General features: G+C 47.4%; 2 protein-coding genes across 9 annotated transcripts in view; one reads left to right on the forward strand and one right to left on the reverse strand.

Moving 5' to 3' along the window:
* Nucleotides 1-19,848, forward strand: part of BBOF1 (basal body orientation factor 1) — a 1,057,902-nt gene that overhangs the window by 352,952 nt on the left and 685,102 nt on the right. The gene's annotated exons all lie outside the window — the stretch shown is intronic.
* Nucleotides 1-19,848, reverse strand: part of SYNDIG1L (synapse differentiation inducing 1 like) — a 108,891-nt gene that overhangs the window by 4,761 nt on the left and 84,282 nt on the right. For 6 of the 7 annotated variants that reach the window (XM_065593362.1, XM_065593360.1, XM_065593361.1 and 3 more), the window contains 2 exons: nt 6,004-6,455; nt 937-1,074 (listed from right to left, as the gene is read on the reverse strand). In XM_065593362.1, the coding sequence (XP_065449434.1) occupies nt 937-1,074; nt 6,004-6,414 (549 nt within the window). In that variant the 5' untranslated portion in view covers nt 6,415-6,455. Of the gene's footprint in view, nt 1-936; nt 1,075-6,003; nt 6,456-16,274; nt 16,416-19,848 lie in introns of those variants that run through there. The other variant, XM_005301580.4, reaches the window with a different exon arrangement.

Raw genomic sequence — 19,848 nt, forward strand, 5'->3', positions numbered from 1 at the left:
CCAGGCTGTACACGGCCGAGTTACACTTGACTTACACACAAGTGTGAGGAGAATCAAGCCCCTTGTGTGAACTGGGAAGATCACAATGGACTCATGTTTTAATCGGGAGAGCTGTCAATCCTTCCCCAGCTTTAAGCAGGAGAGTAATATTGACTCAAGGTTTAACCAGCAGGTTGGCAAAGGGAGTGTTATGATCCCTATTTTATAGAGGGGGAACTGGCTTTATTTGACAACATCAGAGGCCATTACTACAGACATAATGACTGGAGGGACCCCTGTAATGAGAAACAGAGGCCAGAGTCTCTGCTCTGCCCAGGCTCCGAGGCAGCTGGATTCTCAAGCAGGTCCATTGCTGGCTCTGGAACAGGGCAGCTCCAAGCTACACCAGATGGTAAAAGTCACCCAGGAGACCATCCACCCTCCGGGGATTGTTGAAGCACAGAAATTGGAGCAGGGCAATGTAGGAACTGACTACAGCAGCTCCACCCCAGCCAAAGACTCACCCATGCTGGAGAAATTCTCATTTGGCAAGTTATGGTCAGTTTCGGGTCCCTTTGCACCACCAGAATGGCACAAAGGGTGGGACTCTGGTCCATAGTATATAGTTTCTGCACTGAAGGGCAAGTCCTCTAGTTCCCCCACATGATCATGGAGAGCCCTGGCTGCAGTGGAACCATGTAATTCTGCTGTGGGCCGTGGATGAGCACTACACGCCCTGGAGCATGACTTGCTGTGCCCCAGCACACAGAGCTGGGTCAGTGAGGGTTGGAAACAGGACCAATGGGAGGGACAGAGATGTGTGTCTCACTGACTGGAATGGTGCCAGGCCCCTGACTCAAGGGGTTCTTCTGGCTTGCAGGGTCCCTGCGTTAGAGCCATTACCTAACCCAGCATGTGCAGCACAGAAAAGGAGACATCAGCAAATGGATTCCTCACCCTATGGGAGAAGTAGAAGGCAGCGATTCCCAAGGGCCAGAAGCAGCAGAGCATTGAAAAAATGGCCAGGCCCAGGTGGTCTCGTGGGGGGAGCATCAGGAAATGATCCTCACTCTCGCTGTCACTCGAGGAGTCACTCTGGAAAACAAATGAGTTCAGTGCTGCTGAGCAGCGCAGAGCCGTCAGGCCTGGAGAGTGCCCAGGCAGAGCGAGCCTGGGAAGAGCAATGCAAGCGCACCCCATTCACCCCTCAGTGGGGCATGTCTGACACTTATGTGACCCTGAAACATGTCATGAGGCCAGCCTGTCAAAACCGGGCGCGGGGGAGGTGGGAGACTGCAAATACTGACACAGGGGCGTCCTCCCCTCCTCCCACCAGTCTGATGCTGGCCAGGCACTGGAGGGATCTGCCACAGGGATAAAACAGGGGTGCAGTCGCTATGGCCCGTCCAGACCTGCTGTGTGGGGGCAAGTGTGATAGGAACGGGGCTGAGATGCAGGATCTCATGGCCTGCAGACCACCACACAGCTGCTGGTGGAAAAAACTTTTGGTCACTACCAACCTCTGGCAACTCAGAGCTCTTGACACAAAATGTTCTGTGTCCTATTACTAAGGGCTTTCCCTGAATCAGAATTGCCCCTGTCAGTCTGCCCACCGATGGTATTTCTAGGGCACTTATCACTTTGTATCTAAGCAGTGCTTCCCACCCCACCCCCTTCACTCTCTGTATTTCAATCTCACCTCCTTTTCTTTCCCATCCTTTTCATATATTCTCTAACTCTTCTGACCCAAACCTTCAGAGAGTGAGTTTCTAAAACACTGCATCCTCTCAAGCTGGTTGGAGGAGAAAGAAATGTAATGAGAAAATTTGGGGACTGAAATGGATTCTGATTTCCTTCCCAGGTTGAGTCTTCAGCAAACTTGGTGGAGATTTGGGATCTCCCTGGAAATTATTCTTATACCTAAACATCTTGAGCTTTGGCATAATGGGCTGTGTGCTGGCTTTGGCGAAGTGCCTCATTCTCATTAGGACTAAGTGGACCAGTCCCCTGCCAGACAGGGTTTGAGAGTAAGGGAAAGGGCTTGAATTTGACCCTACCCTAATCTCATGAGGACCCCTGTTCCTCTTTTCAATGTGTGTGCCACTCAGAGTAGGGTTACCATTCGTCCGGATTTACCCGGACATGTCCTCCTTTTGTGTGCTAAAAATAGCGTCCGGGGGGAATTTGTAAAGCACTCACAATGTCCGGGATTTCCCCCTCCCCAGGCAGAGCAGAGCGAGCGGCTGGGAGGGCTGCAGGAAAGTCCCGGGCTGGACTCCGGAGCAGCTTCCTCCTCCCACCCCCCCCCCCTGCATTCTGAGCCGGCTGGCAGCTCCTCCTCCTGCAGCCCGCTCCGACAACCCTGTGCAGGGCCAGGGACCGGGTTTTGTGTTGTGCAGGGGAGCTCAGCCATGTGTCCGGCTGGCACAGAGCCCAACACCCTGTTCTGAGCAGCAGGGTAAGGGGGGGCAGGAGAAGGGACAGGGAGGTTCTGGAGGGGGCAGTCAAGAAACGGGGGGGGGCTTTTGGAGGGGAGTGGAGAAAGTTTTGGGCAGTCAGGGTACAGGTAGGGGGTAGGGTCCTGGGGGGCAGTTGGGGGGGGGGTCTTAGGAGGGGGCAGTTAGGGGACAAGGAACAGGGAGTCTTAGGTAGGGGGTGGGGTTCTGGAGGGCAGTTAGGAGCAGGGGTCCCAGGAGGGGGCAGTCAGGGGACAAGGAGCGGGGGATAGGGGGCTGGGAGTTCTGGGGGAGAGCTGTCAGGGGGCAGGAGTGGGGAGAGGGATTGGAGCAGTCAGGGGACAGGGAGCAGAGGGGTTTAGATGGGTTGGGAGTTCTGGGGGGGCTGTCGGGGGCAGGAGTGTGGAGAGGGATCGGAGCAGTCAGGGGACAGGGAGCAGAGGGGTTTAGATGGGTTGGGAGTTCTGGGGGGGGGGCTGTCAGGCAGTGGGGAGTGGTTGGATGGGGCGTGGGAGTCCCAGGGGTCTGTCTGGGGGTGGGGGTGTGGATAAGGGTTGGGGCAGTCAGGGGACAAGAGGCAAGGAGGCTTAGATAGGGAGTGGAGTCCCGGGGGGCAGTTAGGGGCAGGGGTCCCAGGAGGGGGCAGTCAGGGGACAAGGAACGGGGGGAGGGTTGGGAGTTCTGGGGGGGCGGGAAGTGGGAGGGGCAGGGGCGGGGCTCCTCCCGTCCTCTTTTTTGCTTGTTGAAATATGGTAACCCTAACTCAGAGTGTCTAGTACTTCTCTCCCTGTCTTGGGCACCCTTTGGCCCACGTTCAGTTTGGAGGGGGCACGTTTTAGTGGTGTAAACCCATGGAAATGGGCAAGTGCCTGTTTCAGTCTGGAAGAGGCATATTGCCATGGTCCAAATAAATGGATTTGGAGATAAACAGCAGATGCCAACAATAGCAGGGCTAATGGAATCCACTCCAACAGAGTCCTGCCTTTGTTAATCTTGTGTATTGTTCTTGACTTCTATATTGCATGGAAAATCCTGAGTGAACACAGGACACATCAATATAAATAGCCATAGCACAGATTCGCCAGTCATTATTTTATTGCAAGACTCATGATATATTTATATTTTAAGCGTCTCATGATGGTTGGTCTCAAACTTGTGGAACTATCCACAAGTTGGTATCAAACTATGACTGAGTTGCTTCAGATTTCATGACGAATTACTACATGGGCTCTGGTAGGGTCCAATCAACCCAGGTTTACTCCAAGTGTCTGTCCCCTTGAGGGCTGGGTCGTGGGAGACAAAGCCCACTGGCTACCCTGGTCGTACTCTGACCTTAAGACCTTAAGCAAGAGCAGACAGGACAACAAACTCCATCTCCCAGGTCCTAAAGGAAACGATGCATTAGTCACAGGCAACAAAGAGAATATTAGAGTCCTACACCAGGCCCTTCTGCCCCCAGGGAGGCTTTGGCCTCTGACAATCTCTGAATATTCCCTAGCCCCAGCCAGCCCTTCTTTCAAGGAGCTAGCACAAGAGGTCTATCCCCTCTCCTGGTCAGCCACTACTGTGCTGGACTTTGGTCCTTTTAATTCCTCCCTCTATTCTTGACACCTACAATGGGTATAGCAGGTGGGGCTGATTAAGTCTATAGGCTCTTATTAACCCGTTATTGGTCTGTGTGGGGTCTATATACCCTCTCACCTGCCCTTATTCAGAATGGCCACCATTTCCCATTATTTTCTGTAACGCCACAGCCATAGTCAAGATGGCCACCACTGCCTTGCATTGGAAAGTGAGGCTGCTCCCAATGAAGATGGCCACCATCTCCCATTGTTCTCAACTGAGCTGAAGTCAGGCTGATACCAGGAAAGTTGGCCACCTCCTGGGCTCTGGGGTTAGGAAACTGGACCAGAAATTGTGAAGAGACGGGGAAATGTTGGGTACAGAGAGAGAGAGAGAGAGAGAGAGAGAGACAGACAGACAGGAAGCTGGAGGGTGCATGGAGGCATAGGAGATTTCTGGGAAAGTTGAGGAGCAGGAAGGGAAACTGAGGGAGTTCTAGGGAATGTAGGGTACAGGAGGGAGACTGAGGGAAATTTGGGGGCAGAGTCAGAGGCTAAGGAGTGCCAGGAAGGTGATTGAGGAGGTGCAGGGTAATACAGAGAGCATGAGAGAGATTGAGGATGCAGAGGAATGTGGGTAGCAGAGTGGGAAAATTGAATGATAAGAGACTATCAAAGGACTGGGAGGGAAAATATGGAGCATGGCATGGATCAACAACAGGAAACTAGGGGGAGCATGTAGGGAGAATGTGTGGGAGGCAGGAGATTGGGTGTGGCACAGAGGGTGTCAAGAGGGGACTGGGAGGATGGTGACAAGACAAGATTGCTATAGGGGAGGGGGGTGGAGAGGGATAGAATGGCAGCTTCCTCACCCCATGGGTAAATGAGGTCCCCTCTGAGCAGCCAATCAAGATATCCAAGTGCCTTGTGACAGAGCAGCATGTACGCCACATGTGGCTGCCACACAAAGTGTGACATCATTATTCATCTATACTTAGCCATTGCGTTAAAGAAGGGCTATTTCAAAGGACACACCCCCTGAGATGGCTCATTCTCTTGGCTGAATTTCTGGCCAATTCACGGTGCCCCAGATTACTTTCCAACCCTAAAAATATTTCACTGCAGTGCTACTGCTGTGCAGCTATCTAGCTGACAGAAATAGTAACATTGGCTCTGTAATAAGCCAGAGCTGGAGAGGAGGGGGGTGGGTGGGAAAGGACAAATGAGCTTTTTACAGTGTAAGAGAAACTCACAATACTAGGATAACATTTCAACCAATGGTGACAGGTTTCAGAGTGGTAGCCGTGTTAGTCTGTATCAGCAAAAAGAACGAGGAGTCCTTGTGGCACCTTAGAGACTAACAAGCATAAGCTTTTGTGGGCTAAAACCCATTTCATCAGATGCATACAGTGGAAAATACAGTAGGAAGATATATAAACACAGAGAACATGAAAAAATGGGGGTTGCCATACCAACTCTAACGAGACTAATCAATTAAGGTGGGCTATTACCAGCAGGAGAAAAAAAACTTTTGTAGTGATAATCAGGGTGCCCCATTTCAAGCAGTTGACAAGAAGGTGTGAGTAACAGTAGGGAAAAAATTAGCATGGGGAAATAGCCCACGAAAGCTTATGCCCAAATAAATTTGTTAGTCTCTAAGGTACCACAAGTACTCCTTGTTCTTTTATTTCAACCAATGGGACTGCAATATGCAAATGAAATGAGATCACAGTATTATAATTGATTAAGTCCTCCTGGATGCTTTAATCTCAGCTCCACTTTGATTTCAGAGTCAGATTAAATTTGCAAAGTATCCCACCAAAAATAACCCCGTTGGACACCAACAGAAGCAGCTGGGACACTCTGTGGTGATGCCGAGTTCAGACAGAAGGGGATGGTAGAAATTTAACACCTTCAGTACCATTTGTGCACCATCTACCCCCAAGGACAGTCGGACATATTCACCGGGGAGCAGCTTGTTGCTGTTTCTCCTAAAAGTAGCTCACCTCATACTCCTGGAATTCCTCCTCCTCCACCTCATAGGACACTGTTTGGATTCTGATGTCACCCTCCATCTGGCAGGGCCCTTGTTTTTCTCGCCCATCTGCAGCCTCAGAGGGGGCCTCTTTGTTTTCCATGAAGGTCGTCTCGCAGCTCTCCCCTTTGTTGTCCTTGGCCTTGAGACTGGTCTCATCCTTCACCAGGATGAAGTTGGGACCATACAATGCTTCAACAGCCAGCTGCAGAGAACTGGCATCCAGCAGCTGGTGAGTCCTGGCACTGCCAGTGTTTTGAAAGATGTAAAGTTTCCCCTGGCAGCAATGACTAGGGTGATGCTGATGGTAGGAGTAGCTACCGTGAAGATGCTTGCTGCTCTTGGCCAGCAGTGGGTTCTGAAGCTCACTCAAACTTTCCATTCTGCTAAAAATGGCCTGGAGAAGCTAACAGGAGGGTAACCCTGAGGAATAAAAGAGAAAGGAAGGAGTGAGTGTATAATATCAACAAGGCGAGGCTGCAGATTCAGGGGTACCATTCATAGTAACATCTACTGAGCACAGCAGAGATGACTGCAGGACACTGGCCAGTGCAAAATGGCACTATCTGGCTGCACTAGGGAGAACAAGAATCTAAGAATCCTATTCCATGGCTTGAACACTGTCTCAGATAATTGAGGAGCTGTTCATCTGTCACAAGCTGACAGTAAGCTAAGCATGTGATGAGATGATCTGATAACATCAGGCTGGAATGAGTGGAGGATTTGCTGTATCTACAATGCACATTGAGAAGGGACCATACAGTCAGATAGGAATGCCTGTTGCATCCTTTCTGGTGGCTCATAATTTATATTGCTGTAGAGGATACCAGATGGCATTGCAGTAGATGCACAGCTGGCATCCACTTGAGGGGCCTTTCTGACGTCCGAAACTAGCAGGACACACAGTAAATTACAGCCCTTCATGCATTACAGTTTCAGCAGCTAATGGTTTCTAAACATACTCAAGCTTTCATAGCGCTTTTTAATGCCTGGGCTCGGGCTGGTGAGGGAGTGAGTATAAATTCAGGGAAGATGGAAGGCTGCTGTGAGGATATTTTAATTACTGTTACCGTCTTAGTGTTCTCTTGGGGGTCTGCCTTTCCATACGCTATACAAAGCACAGTAAGGGAGAGAGGGATTGAGAGGCTGAGGCCTGGTCTACAACCACAGCTGCATTTACCTATCTATTGAAGGTCTTTATATGGTCCCATCACTGTAGTACCTGAGCACTCACAATCTTTCATGTATTTGTCCTCCCAATACCGCTGTGCGGTGGGGAAGTGCTATTGTCCCCATTATACACAGGGCCGGCTCCAGCCACCAGCTTGGCAAGCTGGTGCTTGGGGCGGCCACTCCAGACAGGGGTGGCAGGTCCAGCTATTCGGCGGCCAGGAGCGAAGGACCTTCCGCCGAATTGCCGCCGCAGATCGCGATCGCGGCTTTTTTTTTTTTTTTTTTTTTTTGTGGCTGCTTGGGGCGGCCAAATCCCTGGAGCCGGCCCTGATTATATAGATGGGGAACTGAGGCACAGAGAAAAAAGGGTATAGCTACACTTTGAGTTAGGGGCGTGATTCCCATCTCATGGAAACACTTACGCTAGCTGTCATTGAGCTATCCTGTTATGAACAGAATGCAGCTGTGGCTACCCCAAGTCCCTGCCTAGGATCTCGGAGAGGTACGTACTCGGTGGCTAGCCTGTCTCACAGCCATGGCTATATTCTATTCTTAGCTGCTGGCTCAATGAGAGCTAGCACAAGTATGTCTCCCCGAGCCATGAATCACACCCCCAGCTCCAAGTGTAGACCTACCCAGCCTAGGGGTATGTCTCCATTAGACACGCTACTCTGGTTCAGCTGCACCACTGCAGTGTAAACACTCACTACAGCAATGGAAGGGGTTCCTCCCTTCATGTAGTAAAACCACCTCTCAGAGGCGGTAGTTAGACTGATAGAAGAATTCTTCTATTGACCTAGCGGTGTCTACACTGGGGCTTAGGTCAGCTGAATTGTACGACACGGGGTGTGACATTTTTCATGGCCCTGAGAGATGTAGTTAAACTGACCTAACTTTGTAGTGTAGGACAGCCCTACGTGACTTGCCTAGGGGCACGCAGGATGTTTGTGACAGAGCAGAAATTGAACCCAGGTCTCCTACAGCCCCGAATAGCCGCCTAACTACTGCACCATCTTTCCTTTCTAAACCCATTTTTCTAAACTAGGGCAACATCACAGCTTTAATTAAACCAGCAGCACCCCGAGCATAGAAAAGCCCTACCACGGAGCTCAGTTCCAGAGACTCTAACTTGAGCTGGCTGACATTTTTTTGCACAAAACAATTTCCCATCAGAAAATGTGATTGTCAAAATCAAAATCTGCCATGGGAAGATGTTGATTTTGACAAAATTGTTTGACTTTCCATCAGCAAAAAATAAACAAAACAAACATTTGGTTTTGAACAGACATTTCTTAAATGACCGGAAAAGAATCTTTTTTTTTTTTAAATGTCAATTCAAATCAAACTGTATTTTGGGAACGATGAATCATTTCATTTTAATTAACAATGTAGACATCGCTCGTTTTAACATTTCCAAATCAAAATATTTTGGAACCCTTTGTTCTGTGAAAACAGCCGATATTTTGACTTTTCCTCCTGATTTGGCATGAAAACAAATGTTAGAATATCAGACTTTCCCCTGGGGTACAAACTCCGTTATTTGGCCACCTCTAATTCTAACACTAGACACTGTTTTTACAGCAGTTCTTTAGCATGCACCTGTCTCCTAAATAGACCTCAATGGGACACCCTTCTGCCTTGCAGCCCAGAATGTCATTTCTTTTTAGACACCTTAGTAATTTCTTTCTCTGCAGTATGTTATATAGTATAGGCAGATTCATCTGCGCCATGTAGGGCTCTCTGGGATATGCCACTCTTTCTGATCTAAAGCATATCACCTTCGTTTTATCTGTCCTCCAGATGAAAATTTAAATAAAGAAGTTGAATTGAAGACTCCTGAGGATCAAAAGCCCAATTAGCTCCCATGTGTTTGTCCCCAGGGCCAATCCCAGCTTCTCCCCTACTGTACAATTCCTAGTATGGTATCCAGCTTCAAAATATCCCTATCAATGAGCTTCCATCCCTTCCCTTTAGGGCAGCATTTTCCAAACTTTTGGAAGTTGAGCCTCCCTTCAGGAAGATGAAATCATTCTCTCCCTCCCCTCAAATCCTTCAGCACCACCTTGTGTTGTTAAAGGCCTACCCATCTTAATTCAGACATCTTTCATGCCTCTCCCCACCAAGACAGTCATTGAAATCATAGTCTGACCTTCGGTATGTCACAGCCCACCAACACCACCCAGCATCCACACACTAAACCCAACAACCGAAATAAGACTAATGGCATGCCCCAGATTTTTAATTTTCCCACCCTACTAAGAATTTCTATTTGAACCATTAACATGTAAGGAAGACCTAGTTAAAATTAATTAATAAAGCCTGGTACAGGCATATATGGGAAATTTTCAATAGAGAAGTTCAACAATCTGGATGAGGTGTGTTTTAAGACTATTGAAGGAATGATCTAACAAATTATAGCACTGACAGTTAATTCAAGGAAGTCACAGAGAACTGGGCTTGTAATGGAGGGTTGGAAAAGGGAAAAAAGTGATCCTGCCAATTACTTTCCTGTAAATTTAAATTCTACTTCTAATAAAATAATGGAACAAATATTAAGGGGTGAAAAATCACGAGACGTCTACAGGATAATGATCCAACCATGGAGTTTGCGAAGAAAAGATCTTGGCAGACAAACTTGCATTTTTAGTAAAGCATTTGACAACTTTTCTCATTACATTTTTTCTGCCAAAGTTCATTTGAAGTGGGAAATAGTCACTGAACTGGACAGAAAACTGCCTGAAGGACCATGAACAAAGGGTGCTGATAAATGGTCCTGTATGGGGTTGCAGGGCAACGTTTAGTGAATGTTGCATGTTTCAATGTTACATCTAGTCTTATTTAAGATCTTCATTAAATGATCCGGAAGAAGGAATGAACTGCACATTAATTAAATTTGCTCACAGTACTACAATGGGAAGCGTTGTGAATATTGGTGGGTAAAGAAATAATGCAAAGGGTCCTGGGGAAATTGAAAACATAAGTATGAGATAAAATGAAACTGAACTTGGAAAAAGACAGCTAAAACATGAGGAAAATAATCTGAAACACAGGCAATCAAATGGAATTGAAGCGCTGGGATGCAGAGATGGCTAAAAGAGATTTAGTGGGGATATTGGACAGCAAGTTAGACCAGCAGTGCAATATGGCAGCAAAACAGGCCTTTGTGAGGCATCAAATAACAAAGCCCAAAGGTGATTGTTTCTCTTTATATAGTTCTACTGCAACTGAACCCGGATTATGTGAGCTTGGGAACCTTATAACTAGAAAGATACTGATGAACTGGAAAAAGTTCAGAGAAGAGCAACAAAGATGGGGCTGGATGGACAGATTTACAAGGAAAGATTGAAAGAGCAAAATCTGTCTAGTTGGAACAACACAGAGGGACATGGTAACAGTCTGCAAATAGCTGAAGGGTGTAAGTATCCAGAAGGGTGACGAATTACTCAGGGTGGCTCAAGGGAGTAAAATTGGGAGTAATCAAGGAACAGATGGGAAAGTGTAAGTTAAGTACTAAGAAAGTCTCCCCAAGAGTGAGCGGTAGTGGTTGCAGAATTCTCTCCCATAGGAAGTGATGAAGGCCAGCCGCTTGGGACTTTTAAAGCTATGCTGGACAAAGCACTAAGCTACGTAGAGAACAATCCCACATTGACAGCGGGTGGATGGGAGGCACCCAGGGTCTTTTCCCTCGCTAGCTTCTGTAACTCTGTGGAACAGAGCTCCCTCTGTTTAATGTTCTCTGTGATATAAGGCCCCCAACACTCTTTTCCTTGCTGCCCTTCAACACCTCAGGGGCTTGGCTCCCAGAGATGGTGTTATAAAGAGAGGAAAAAAGGATATTAGGGTGTTGATTGTAGGGGATCAAGGGCCAACAGAGGTAACCTAAGTATCAGGGGGTAGCCGTGTTAGTCTGTATCTACAAAAACAACAAGGAGTCTGGTGGCACCTTAAAGATTAACTGATTTATTTGGGCATAAGCTTTTCATCTATTATTGGGAGTGGACTACATCCACCCTGATTGAATTGGCTCTGTCAACACTGGTTCTCCACTTGCGAAGTAACTCCCTGCTCTCCATGTGTCAGTATATAATGCCTGCATCTGTAACTTTCACTCTATGCATCCGAAGAAGTGAAGTTTTTACCCATGAAAGCTTATGCCCAAATAAATCTGATAGTCTTTAAGGTGCCACCAGACTCCTTGTTGTTTTTTTAGAGGTAACCTAAGTACATCTGCCCTGAGCCATCCCATAAGACTGTGGCTGCAGCAGGAAGGAGTGTGGGAATTGCTGTATTAAGTTGATGGCCAACTCTGCACAGGGAGGATCATGGTCAGCAATCTCTCTTTTGTGGAACAGCTACAGAAAAATCCCAGCAAACTGCATCGGCAGCTCCCTCTCTAGGGAGAAAGCTGGATAACAAGGGCCCCAGGATAAGGAGAGAAATGAGAAGCGAGACCTTTCCACCACAGGTCTCATAAATATGCAAAGTTACCCTGAAGTGCAGCCACAGGAACAGTCTGATTATTAGGTTGCAGCTGTAGCTTTATGTGGAAGTGGAGCATTGAGGGATATCGTGTCAGAGCCCTATAGGTGCTGTGCTCAGCTATATTGTAATGCAAGCAAGGAATATGCTTCCTACTTTAATACAACAGGGTTAGCATGTCCTCTGAAGAGCCCTCTAATATCACAGAGGCAGCTGGGGCAGGGGAAGGAAGACAATTGTTGAAGGGTTAGAGATCATTCTAATTTTTTAAAGGCACCAAGGTCAGAGCATTGCACAAATATAGCAGATGAGTGTTTGTGAGTACACGTGTTTGTGTGCAGTGAACAAAGTAAGTTCTTCGGGACAGGGACTGCGTTTCATATGTTTGCACAGCACTTACAATGCTCCTGAGAATATGTGGATGATGTAGGGAATTACAGGAGAAGCAAGAAAAGAAAGACATACAGTCATCCCCCTCCCCGACCCCTGAAGAGACAGAGTCCAGCAAATCATGCGGTAAACTCCAAACCAGCCTAGACTTCCTTGAGTTCTTCAGTGAGTTTAATGAAATTGGGGCCTTATTACCCATCATCAGGCTTTGGAGAGAAAGAATGAAACTGGCAGATCAAAGCGAAGAAGCAGTGAACAGACAAAATTGGCTGAGAGCAAAGCACACTCCATCCTCATTATAAACTCACTTGGATGGAATGCGGCACTATTCACTCCACAGAATTAGTCTGCATAATACTGAGACCGGGTAACAGCAGGTGTCATTGGGTGGTTAGGGAAGATACATACACACAGAGCTCAGACAGAGAGATGCACCTGGAGGAGGGAGTCTATCAGATTGACAGAGACAGACTGTACCTGCAGTCAGGCTGGGATATCGCCCAGGTACCCATGGATGCTGTGTATCCATAATTACTTGGCTGTTTTCTCCCTACAGTTGCACACTCAGTCACTCCAGAGGGTGAGGCCTCTACACCCCCAGTCTCAGCCTCCCCTGCCCATTGCTCCAGTCCTTGGCAGAACACAAAACTGATCAGTGTGCCTCACACCAAGAGATCACCAAAACAAGTGCCGCATTGGAGACAATGAACATGAACTGAGCTAAGGAAAAAACAAACAGGGCCAGATTCTGGTCTCAGTAGCCCCAGGATAAATCCGGGTCTCGTTGAGTGTGACTGATGTCTCCCAGCGCCAAAGCCCCCAGCTCTCAAGACTAGACTGGCACGTTTATCCTCCCCAGTGCAATAAGGTTACAGTCACTGAATACTCCTCTCTGTGGACAGTCCTTGATTCTAATTTGACACTTGGCACAGATGCTGGGGGTAACAAGCTGGGTTAATGGTAAATTAAGTAGCTTTTCCAATGATCAATCACAATTTAGTTGTTCTGTCAGGTAAACATTCAGCCCTGCCTCACTGTTAGGATATGTCTGGATTACATCTCCCCAGATGCCTCCAGAGGAGGTTAGAACATCTGGATGTGAGACTTTAAGCCATGGAACCTTCTGGCTGACATGCAAGAGCGCTCCCAACTGAGCCATGCTGGCACATTCAGAGAGCAGTACCGGGCACTGCAGCCACTCTGCCAGGCTCATGGTGAAGCTGTTTGAGAGAGGAGCAATCAGGGAAGCCAGGAGATAACAACACAGCACAGCAGCTGCAGGGAGAGGAGCTCCTGCTCCAGCTACAGTGAAAATAGCATACAAATAGTCTCACCTGCCTTGGCCTCAAGGCATAACGATAGGCAGACTCCATGTTGCGCAGCACTTGACATGACAGCACAGAGACGGCAATGGAGACGTTATTATTGTTACTTGTGGAGTGCCAACCCGTAAGTGCACATGATCATAATTGTGCTTGGTGCTTTCCAGAGATAAGAGGAGGCCCTGCTCCTGCCTGACACACAAGGAGGAGACATCACTGCCTCCAGGAGCTAATTATCTGGTTCAGACCAAGAGAGAACCAACCCAAACGGGCAGGTGAAAAGCAGGGGAAGAGGGTACCAGGAAGAGGATCACGGTTGGAAGGGTGAGCAAAAGAAATGGTTTACAGGAGGGATCAGAAGGAGCAGAGACCAGCCATTCAGTCACATGGGTGTGCAGAAAGCTGTCCCAAGTGGATGAGGCACTGGGCAGCATGAGAAAAGGGGCCAGGTCAAGTGTGAGCAAGAGACAAAAGGAGCCTTAAAGTGAGAGCAATAGGCTCAGAGTAGGGTATGGTGAGGGAAGGGAAGGCAGAAATGAATGCAGTGTTGTAGGCAGTGGTGAGATTACGTAGGGCCTTGAAGAAGAGAGTGAGGAGCTTGAACTTGATGCAAAAGGAGAGGAAGCCAGGAAAGGGATGCAAGGTGGAAAGAGACCAAGGGAAAAAGCTGGTCAGAGCAGCATATGGATGGAAGGGATGGGGTCTGCGGGAGACACAGGGAGGGGGAAGTGTAATCCAAGCAACCTATGAGCCGGGTGCATACAGGGGTTCTAGCAAGCAGGATGATGAGAGAGGGGATTTTAGAGCTATTATAAGGGAAGGATTTACAGGGAAGAAGGTGACACAGATTGTGGGCCTGGCTAATGGGCACGATACAGGGTGTCTGTGATGAACAACTCATGCACAGCTGTGAAGCAACTTGTTTGAGAGAGCTGGAAAGGAATGAATATGGCGTTTGTTCTGCCCTCCTAATAGGGGCAGAGTCAGCTGCCTCAGTGATGGGCTTCCAGAGCTGACAGAGACTAAATTGCTTTGAGAATTGGGATACTGTGTGCTGCTTTTCAGGGATTCGCTAGTCAAATTGGTTGATTTCCAGATGCAAATCAAATCTTCATTCTCACTTAGATAAATGTTTCTCTGCAGAAACATTTCATCCAGACTACTTTGGGCCGAAGCATGGCTCCTGATGGTGACAGCCAGAACATCAGCCCCCAATCCCTTCAGTGGTGCTAGTCCGGCAGCTGCGCAAAGCAGCATCATAGCGGGGACGCTCCATCAGGATTCCTTACATTCCCCCACACCTCCATCCCAGTTCCATTAAAACGTACCAATGCAAACCAGATGGGCTCTTGCAGGGATCAGGTTAGGGTGCACTTAGACAAGAGGGGCTTGGAACATGCTGGGTAAGTTAACACGCTACATGTGAGTTTACCAATGTATATATAAGAGGTCCACATTTCGACTGTCTCCTGCTCTCCCCCATCATTTCTACGTTGCCTGTACTCCTGGAATGTGAGCTCCTTGGGGCCGGGAGCCTCTTCGCATGTGTAGGTAGTGCCCAGCACACAATGTGCAGCATCAGCATACAAAAAATAGATTTTCCAATGAAATCCATGGACCTGCTACTTTTCCATCTGGCCTCTAGATGTCTCAGTCACTCTACAGAGAATGGTGCATTTATCAGAAGGTAAAGAGTTGATTCCCAATCTGGTACCGGGCATGGATAGTTTAGAGTGGTTCTCACCAGGGGTCTGTGTATCCCTGGGTACTCAGAGGTCTTCCAGGAGGTACTCAATTCATCTAGGTGAGTGTTTCTCAACCTGGGGGTTGCAGCCCACAGGGGGGTCATGGGCTGTGTTCCCTCTAAGGTGCACGCCTGTGTGGCTACACAGGAGGCCCTCAAGGGCTGTGCACCAGCCGCGCAGGTGCGCACATGGGTGAGCGTGTAGGGTGGGTGGGGACAGTGGGATGAGGTGAGGGTTGGTGATGGTGACTTGGGGGAGCTTGGGGTGTGCAGAGCTATGGGGGAGGAGAGATGCCTCTCTCCCAGCCCCAGTGCTGCGGCGAGGAGAGGGGGCTCCCTCAGCAGCACTGGAAACAATTTATTATTAAACATTGCAATTTATATTAAAATCTGAGCTGATCTTGGAGTTTACATTATTTATCAGCTTTGAAAACTGCTGCTGCTCCCACAACCAGACAATAGAAAACGACACATTTTTTTACTCTAGTACAATTGAACTGAAATGTAAAATAACTTTTAAAAATAGCCAATATGTTTAAAGAAATACATTGTTACCTGACCTCTGCTCTTACCCTGTGCACTTGGGGACCAGACTACTTTGTCATAAAGCTACGATGAGAGAAATAATAGTATTAATACAATTTCTCCATTTGTAGAAAGGAGCTAATGATATTTACCTGCTTCAAAATAGTTATTGTGTGGCTAAATTAATTCAAATGTAAAAACTTATCTGATGGCCTCAGAAGGAAGAGTAGTAGTTTTATTAGTAGTAGTTTTATTATTACTCCTCCATTAACTATGTTGGGTTTTTTTGGGGGGTGGGGGGAAGGGTTGTATGGCTTGGATTGTTCAGGAAACTTATGGGATATGATAACTTTAGTTAATGAGAATCCGAAGCAATAAACCAATATTAATAAAATAGCTTTATATTAATATTATTGTAATGTATTATGTATCGTTTGTGTTTATACTTCCTTCCCTTTTCCTTCCCTCCTTTCCCCCCCCTTCTCTTGACTGTATATTTTGGTGTATCTTATTCTCCCTCCCATATATCTGCTCTCACACACTTCCCCACATACCCACATATCCGTTCACACACACTGTCCCTCAGGCCTATCAGAGGCACTTACTCACACTTTTAGGGATGTCTTTCTGATGCTGGGGGGGGGAGAGAGAGTATTTCTTGTCTCTATCAGAGAAGGGGCTGCTGTAGAAAGGTCCTTTCCTTTTCTCCTTGTTAGATCTTTAGGCTTAGGGCACTGGTCTGCACTGTACTCAGTTTACTGTGCTTAGTTTAGTCTTAGCCCAGGCAGTGAGCTGAGTTACAATCAGCCACTCAACATGGGTTCTGACGGAGAAGGGGACAAAGGGGAGGGAGCTGCAGTTGGAAGCGGGGAGGAGCAGGATTGGTCAGTAGTTGCTCTGAGGACAGGAACAGGGAGAAGAGGGCACTAGAATCCTGGGAAGGGCGAGGGACGGAGCTGCAGAAAGGAAAGTAATTGTTTATATTTGTCTCCCACCTGCCATAGGTAGCAGCAGGGTCTCTCCATAGAGCATTGCTTGCTCAGGTGACAGGGGGTATTTTTATTCATATAAACACGTAATCCTTTTATGAATGCGTATAAACTCTTGTGTACAGTTATATCTATTGGCAGTGAGTCCCATAAATCAATTGTTCATTATGTTAAAATGTTTCCTTTTATCGGTTTTAGATGGGTTGCTTTTCATTTTGATTGAATGCCATCTTGTTCTTGTATTAAGAAAGGGTAAAACAGGAGCTTCCAATTTACCTTCTCTATCCCATTCATTATTTTATGCAACTCTATTATATCCTTTCTTACGTATGCATTCTCTAATCTAAATAGTACTAATCTTTCCTCAGATGGAAGTTTTTCCATAACTTTCCCACATAATCCGATGAAGTCACAATGGCTCCCAGATCTCAGCATTACCTCGATATTGGTGCTGCACATAAAAAAATTTATTCCACACAAAGATGGAGAAAATTAAAGGGAATATTGGTCATGGGATGGGGTTAGGGAGTTGCAAGTGCAGGGTCGGCTTTAGGGGGTGGCAAGCAGGGCAATGCCTGGGCCCCGTGAAGCTAAGTTACGTGCTTCAGCCCCAGGCGGCGGGGCTTTGGCTTTAGACAAGGCTCACCAGTGAAAAACAGATTCAGGTATCACACTGAAATGTCAGTATAACATTTATATTCCAGTTGATTTATTTTATAATTATATGGTCAAAATGAGAGTAAGCAATTTTTCAGTAAGTGTGCTGTGACACTTGTATTTTTAGGTCTGATTTTGTAAACAAGTAGTTTTTAAGTGAGGTGAAACTTGGGGTACGCAAGACAAATCAGACTCTTGAAAGGGGTAGTTTGGAAAGGCTGAGAACCAATGGGAGGGGCCTCGGACTCCTAGCTCGCTTGACTTGATCCAGTGGTGTAGAAGATTGGAGAAAGACAAAAGTGGGAGTGATCCTCAGAAAAAGTTGAGTGTGAATCCAGCAGCTACATGGATTCTGGTCTAGCTCACACTAGTTATTATTAAATTACAGTAGTGCCCAAGGGCCTCAATCAAGATCATGGCTCCATTGTGCTGGGCACTGCAGATACACATGGGAAGATATGATCCATGCCCCAAAGAGCTTACTGTCTAGTTTAAGGCAAAATGCAACAGAGACAACAATTTGGTGTATCAAACAATCAAAGGGAGGGTGAGGGAGGACGAAGGTAACAGTGGAAGAGGAACACGGCTACAGGTGCATAGTAGCATGTTTCCAGTCAGTGTGGTCTTTTAATTTATAAGACATAAATAAATAAACTGGGCACCAGGACATTCTACACTGGCCATTAGCCATCGATTTCCCGTGGGGATGGTGGCAGGAGTGGGGCTTGAGGAGGAGAGGGTAGTCCCCTTCTGGATCAGTTCTGGGAGGGTGTCCCATGCACACTGAAGAGACATGGAAGGAGGCACAATGGTGCTTGTGGAAGAAGTGGCCAAATGGAGGCTGGTGTCACTGGTGGAGCAGAGTGGATGGGGAAGGCAACACACCAAGGTACAAATGCAGGTAAGTAGGGACAAGCAGAGATGTGCCGGGCCTTACAGGGGAAGACAAAAAGCTTGAATGTGATGTGTGGAGAAAGCAGAGGGCAAGGCCCAAGAAGATGACCTTAGGACCAGCATCCTGAATGGACCTGAGGTCTGCAAGGAGCATCAGGGAGGCTGGAGAGCAAGAGGTTCCAGTAATGAAGTCAGGAAATGACGAGGGCCTGGTCAAGAGCTTTAGTGGTGCAGATTGTGATACTAGTGTAATTCCATTGGCTTCAGTGCAGCTACTCTGGATTTACACCAGAGCAGCCTCATTCCCCATAACTCTGCCTTCAATCCCTAATCAAATAATGGAACCAGGGGTAAAAGGAAAAGTCTCTACCCCTAGAGGGCAATGTGAGCAGTAAGCAACATTGGGGGGTTGTAAAGAGCAAATCATGTCAGACGCAACTGATTTTTTTTTTAAATTTGGAAGGGAACAACTGGCCGCTGATAATGCTCTGCTCAGAGGAGGTGAAGGCCAAGGCATTGGACTTCAGCACAGTGGAGTCTGGCGGAGGCTGTCATTCAAATTCTCAAGCCCTTTGAGGAATTAACCCATGAGAGAAGCTTGGGAGACACTTGAGTATCTGACATGGTGCTAGCTGTCAGGGCTCTGACAGCCCATCTCAGCAATAAAGTGCCAGACCAGAGAATCTGGGCCATGAAAAAGGGAATTGTAACTTCTACAGCAACTTGCAGCCATCCTCAGACTTCACAGCACAGAAACAGAGTAACAGGAGTGCAGGCTGCGTGCTTCGAGTTCCCCTTGCTCACTTCTGAATCTCACCAAGAAAATCATGCCAGAGTTGCCATATATAGGCTGACTGGCAAATAAACACTAGTAGAGAAGATGAAAGAGAGATTGTCATCTAGTCCCCAAGAAAACCTGCTTGAAATTTCAAGCATGTACAGCTTCTGAGAACCAAACTTAGACTTATGGGATCCAGTGGCTATGAATGTTTTCCAACAATGAGATGGCACTCATCTTCACTGACCCCACTATTCCCTACCCAGGGGACCTGGCTGGGGGTAGAAGTATAATGCGATCAGATTTTGTCATCCCATAAAACTAGCTCTGCCTTTTCTTGGAGCTCTGTCAGGCTTTGGATGCTAAGGGTGAGACAAGAGATAGCTGCTGCTGCTTGAACATGCACAGAAGTTTGTGCACTATTATGTGCCTGTGGTCGATTTCATGTGCTAGTGATTATGTTTCTGAATTCGCCACCAGGCTTTTCAGCAGTTGCTCATGTTTGCTGTACTACAATATGCATTTGGTCTCATGGAGAGCTTTAGAAGTGCCAAGATCTCTGCCAAGATAGTCTTCCCAGCCTATGGTAACCCCCCTCTTTGGATTCATCCACTGGCTCCCTGTTTTCCATCACATCAATTCCAGTTTCTTGCCCTCACTTTCCAGAACCTTTACCACTCTGCCCTGCCTTCCTTATCCACTCTTCTCTCTTATCACACCACCTCTTCGGCTAGACACCAGCCCACTGGTCTACTTCTCTCCTGAACATCTCTGTGCCTTCTTCCACACTGTCCCCGATGTCTGGAATGTCCTGAGCTGACCTGTAAAGCAGCCCGCTGCAGATTCCCTCCTCAAGATCTATTTC

The sequence above is a fragment of the Chrysemys picta genome, chromosome 4, assembly GCF_011386835.1.
Source record: "Chrysemys picta bellii isolate R12L10 chromosome 4, ASM1138683v2, whole genome shotgun sequence".
In the NCBI taxonomy this organism is placed as follows: Eukaryota; Metazoa; Chordata; order Testudines; family Emydidae; genus Chrysemys; species Chrysemys picta.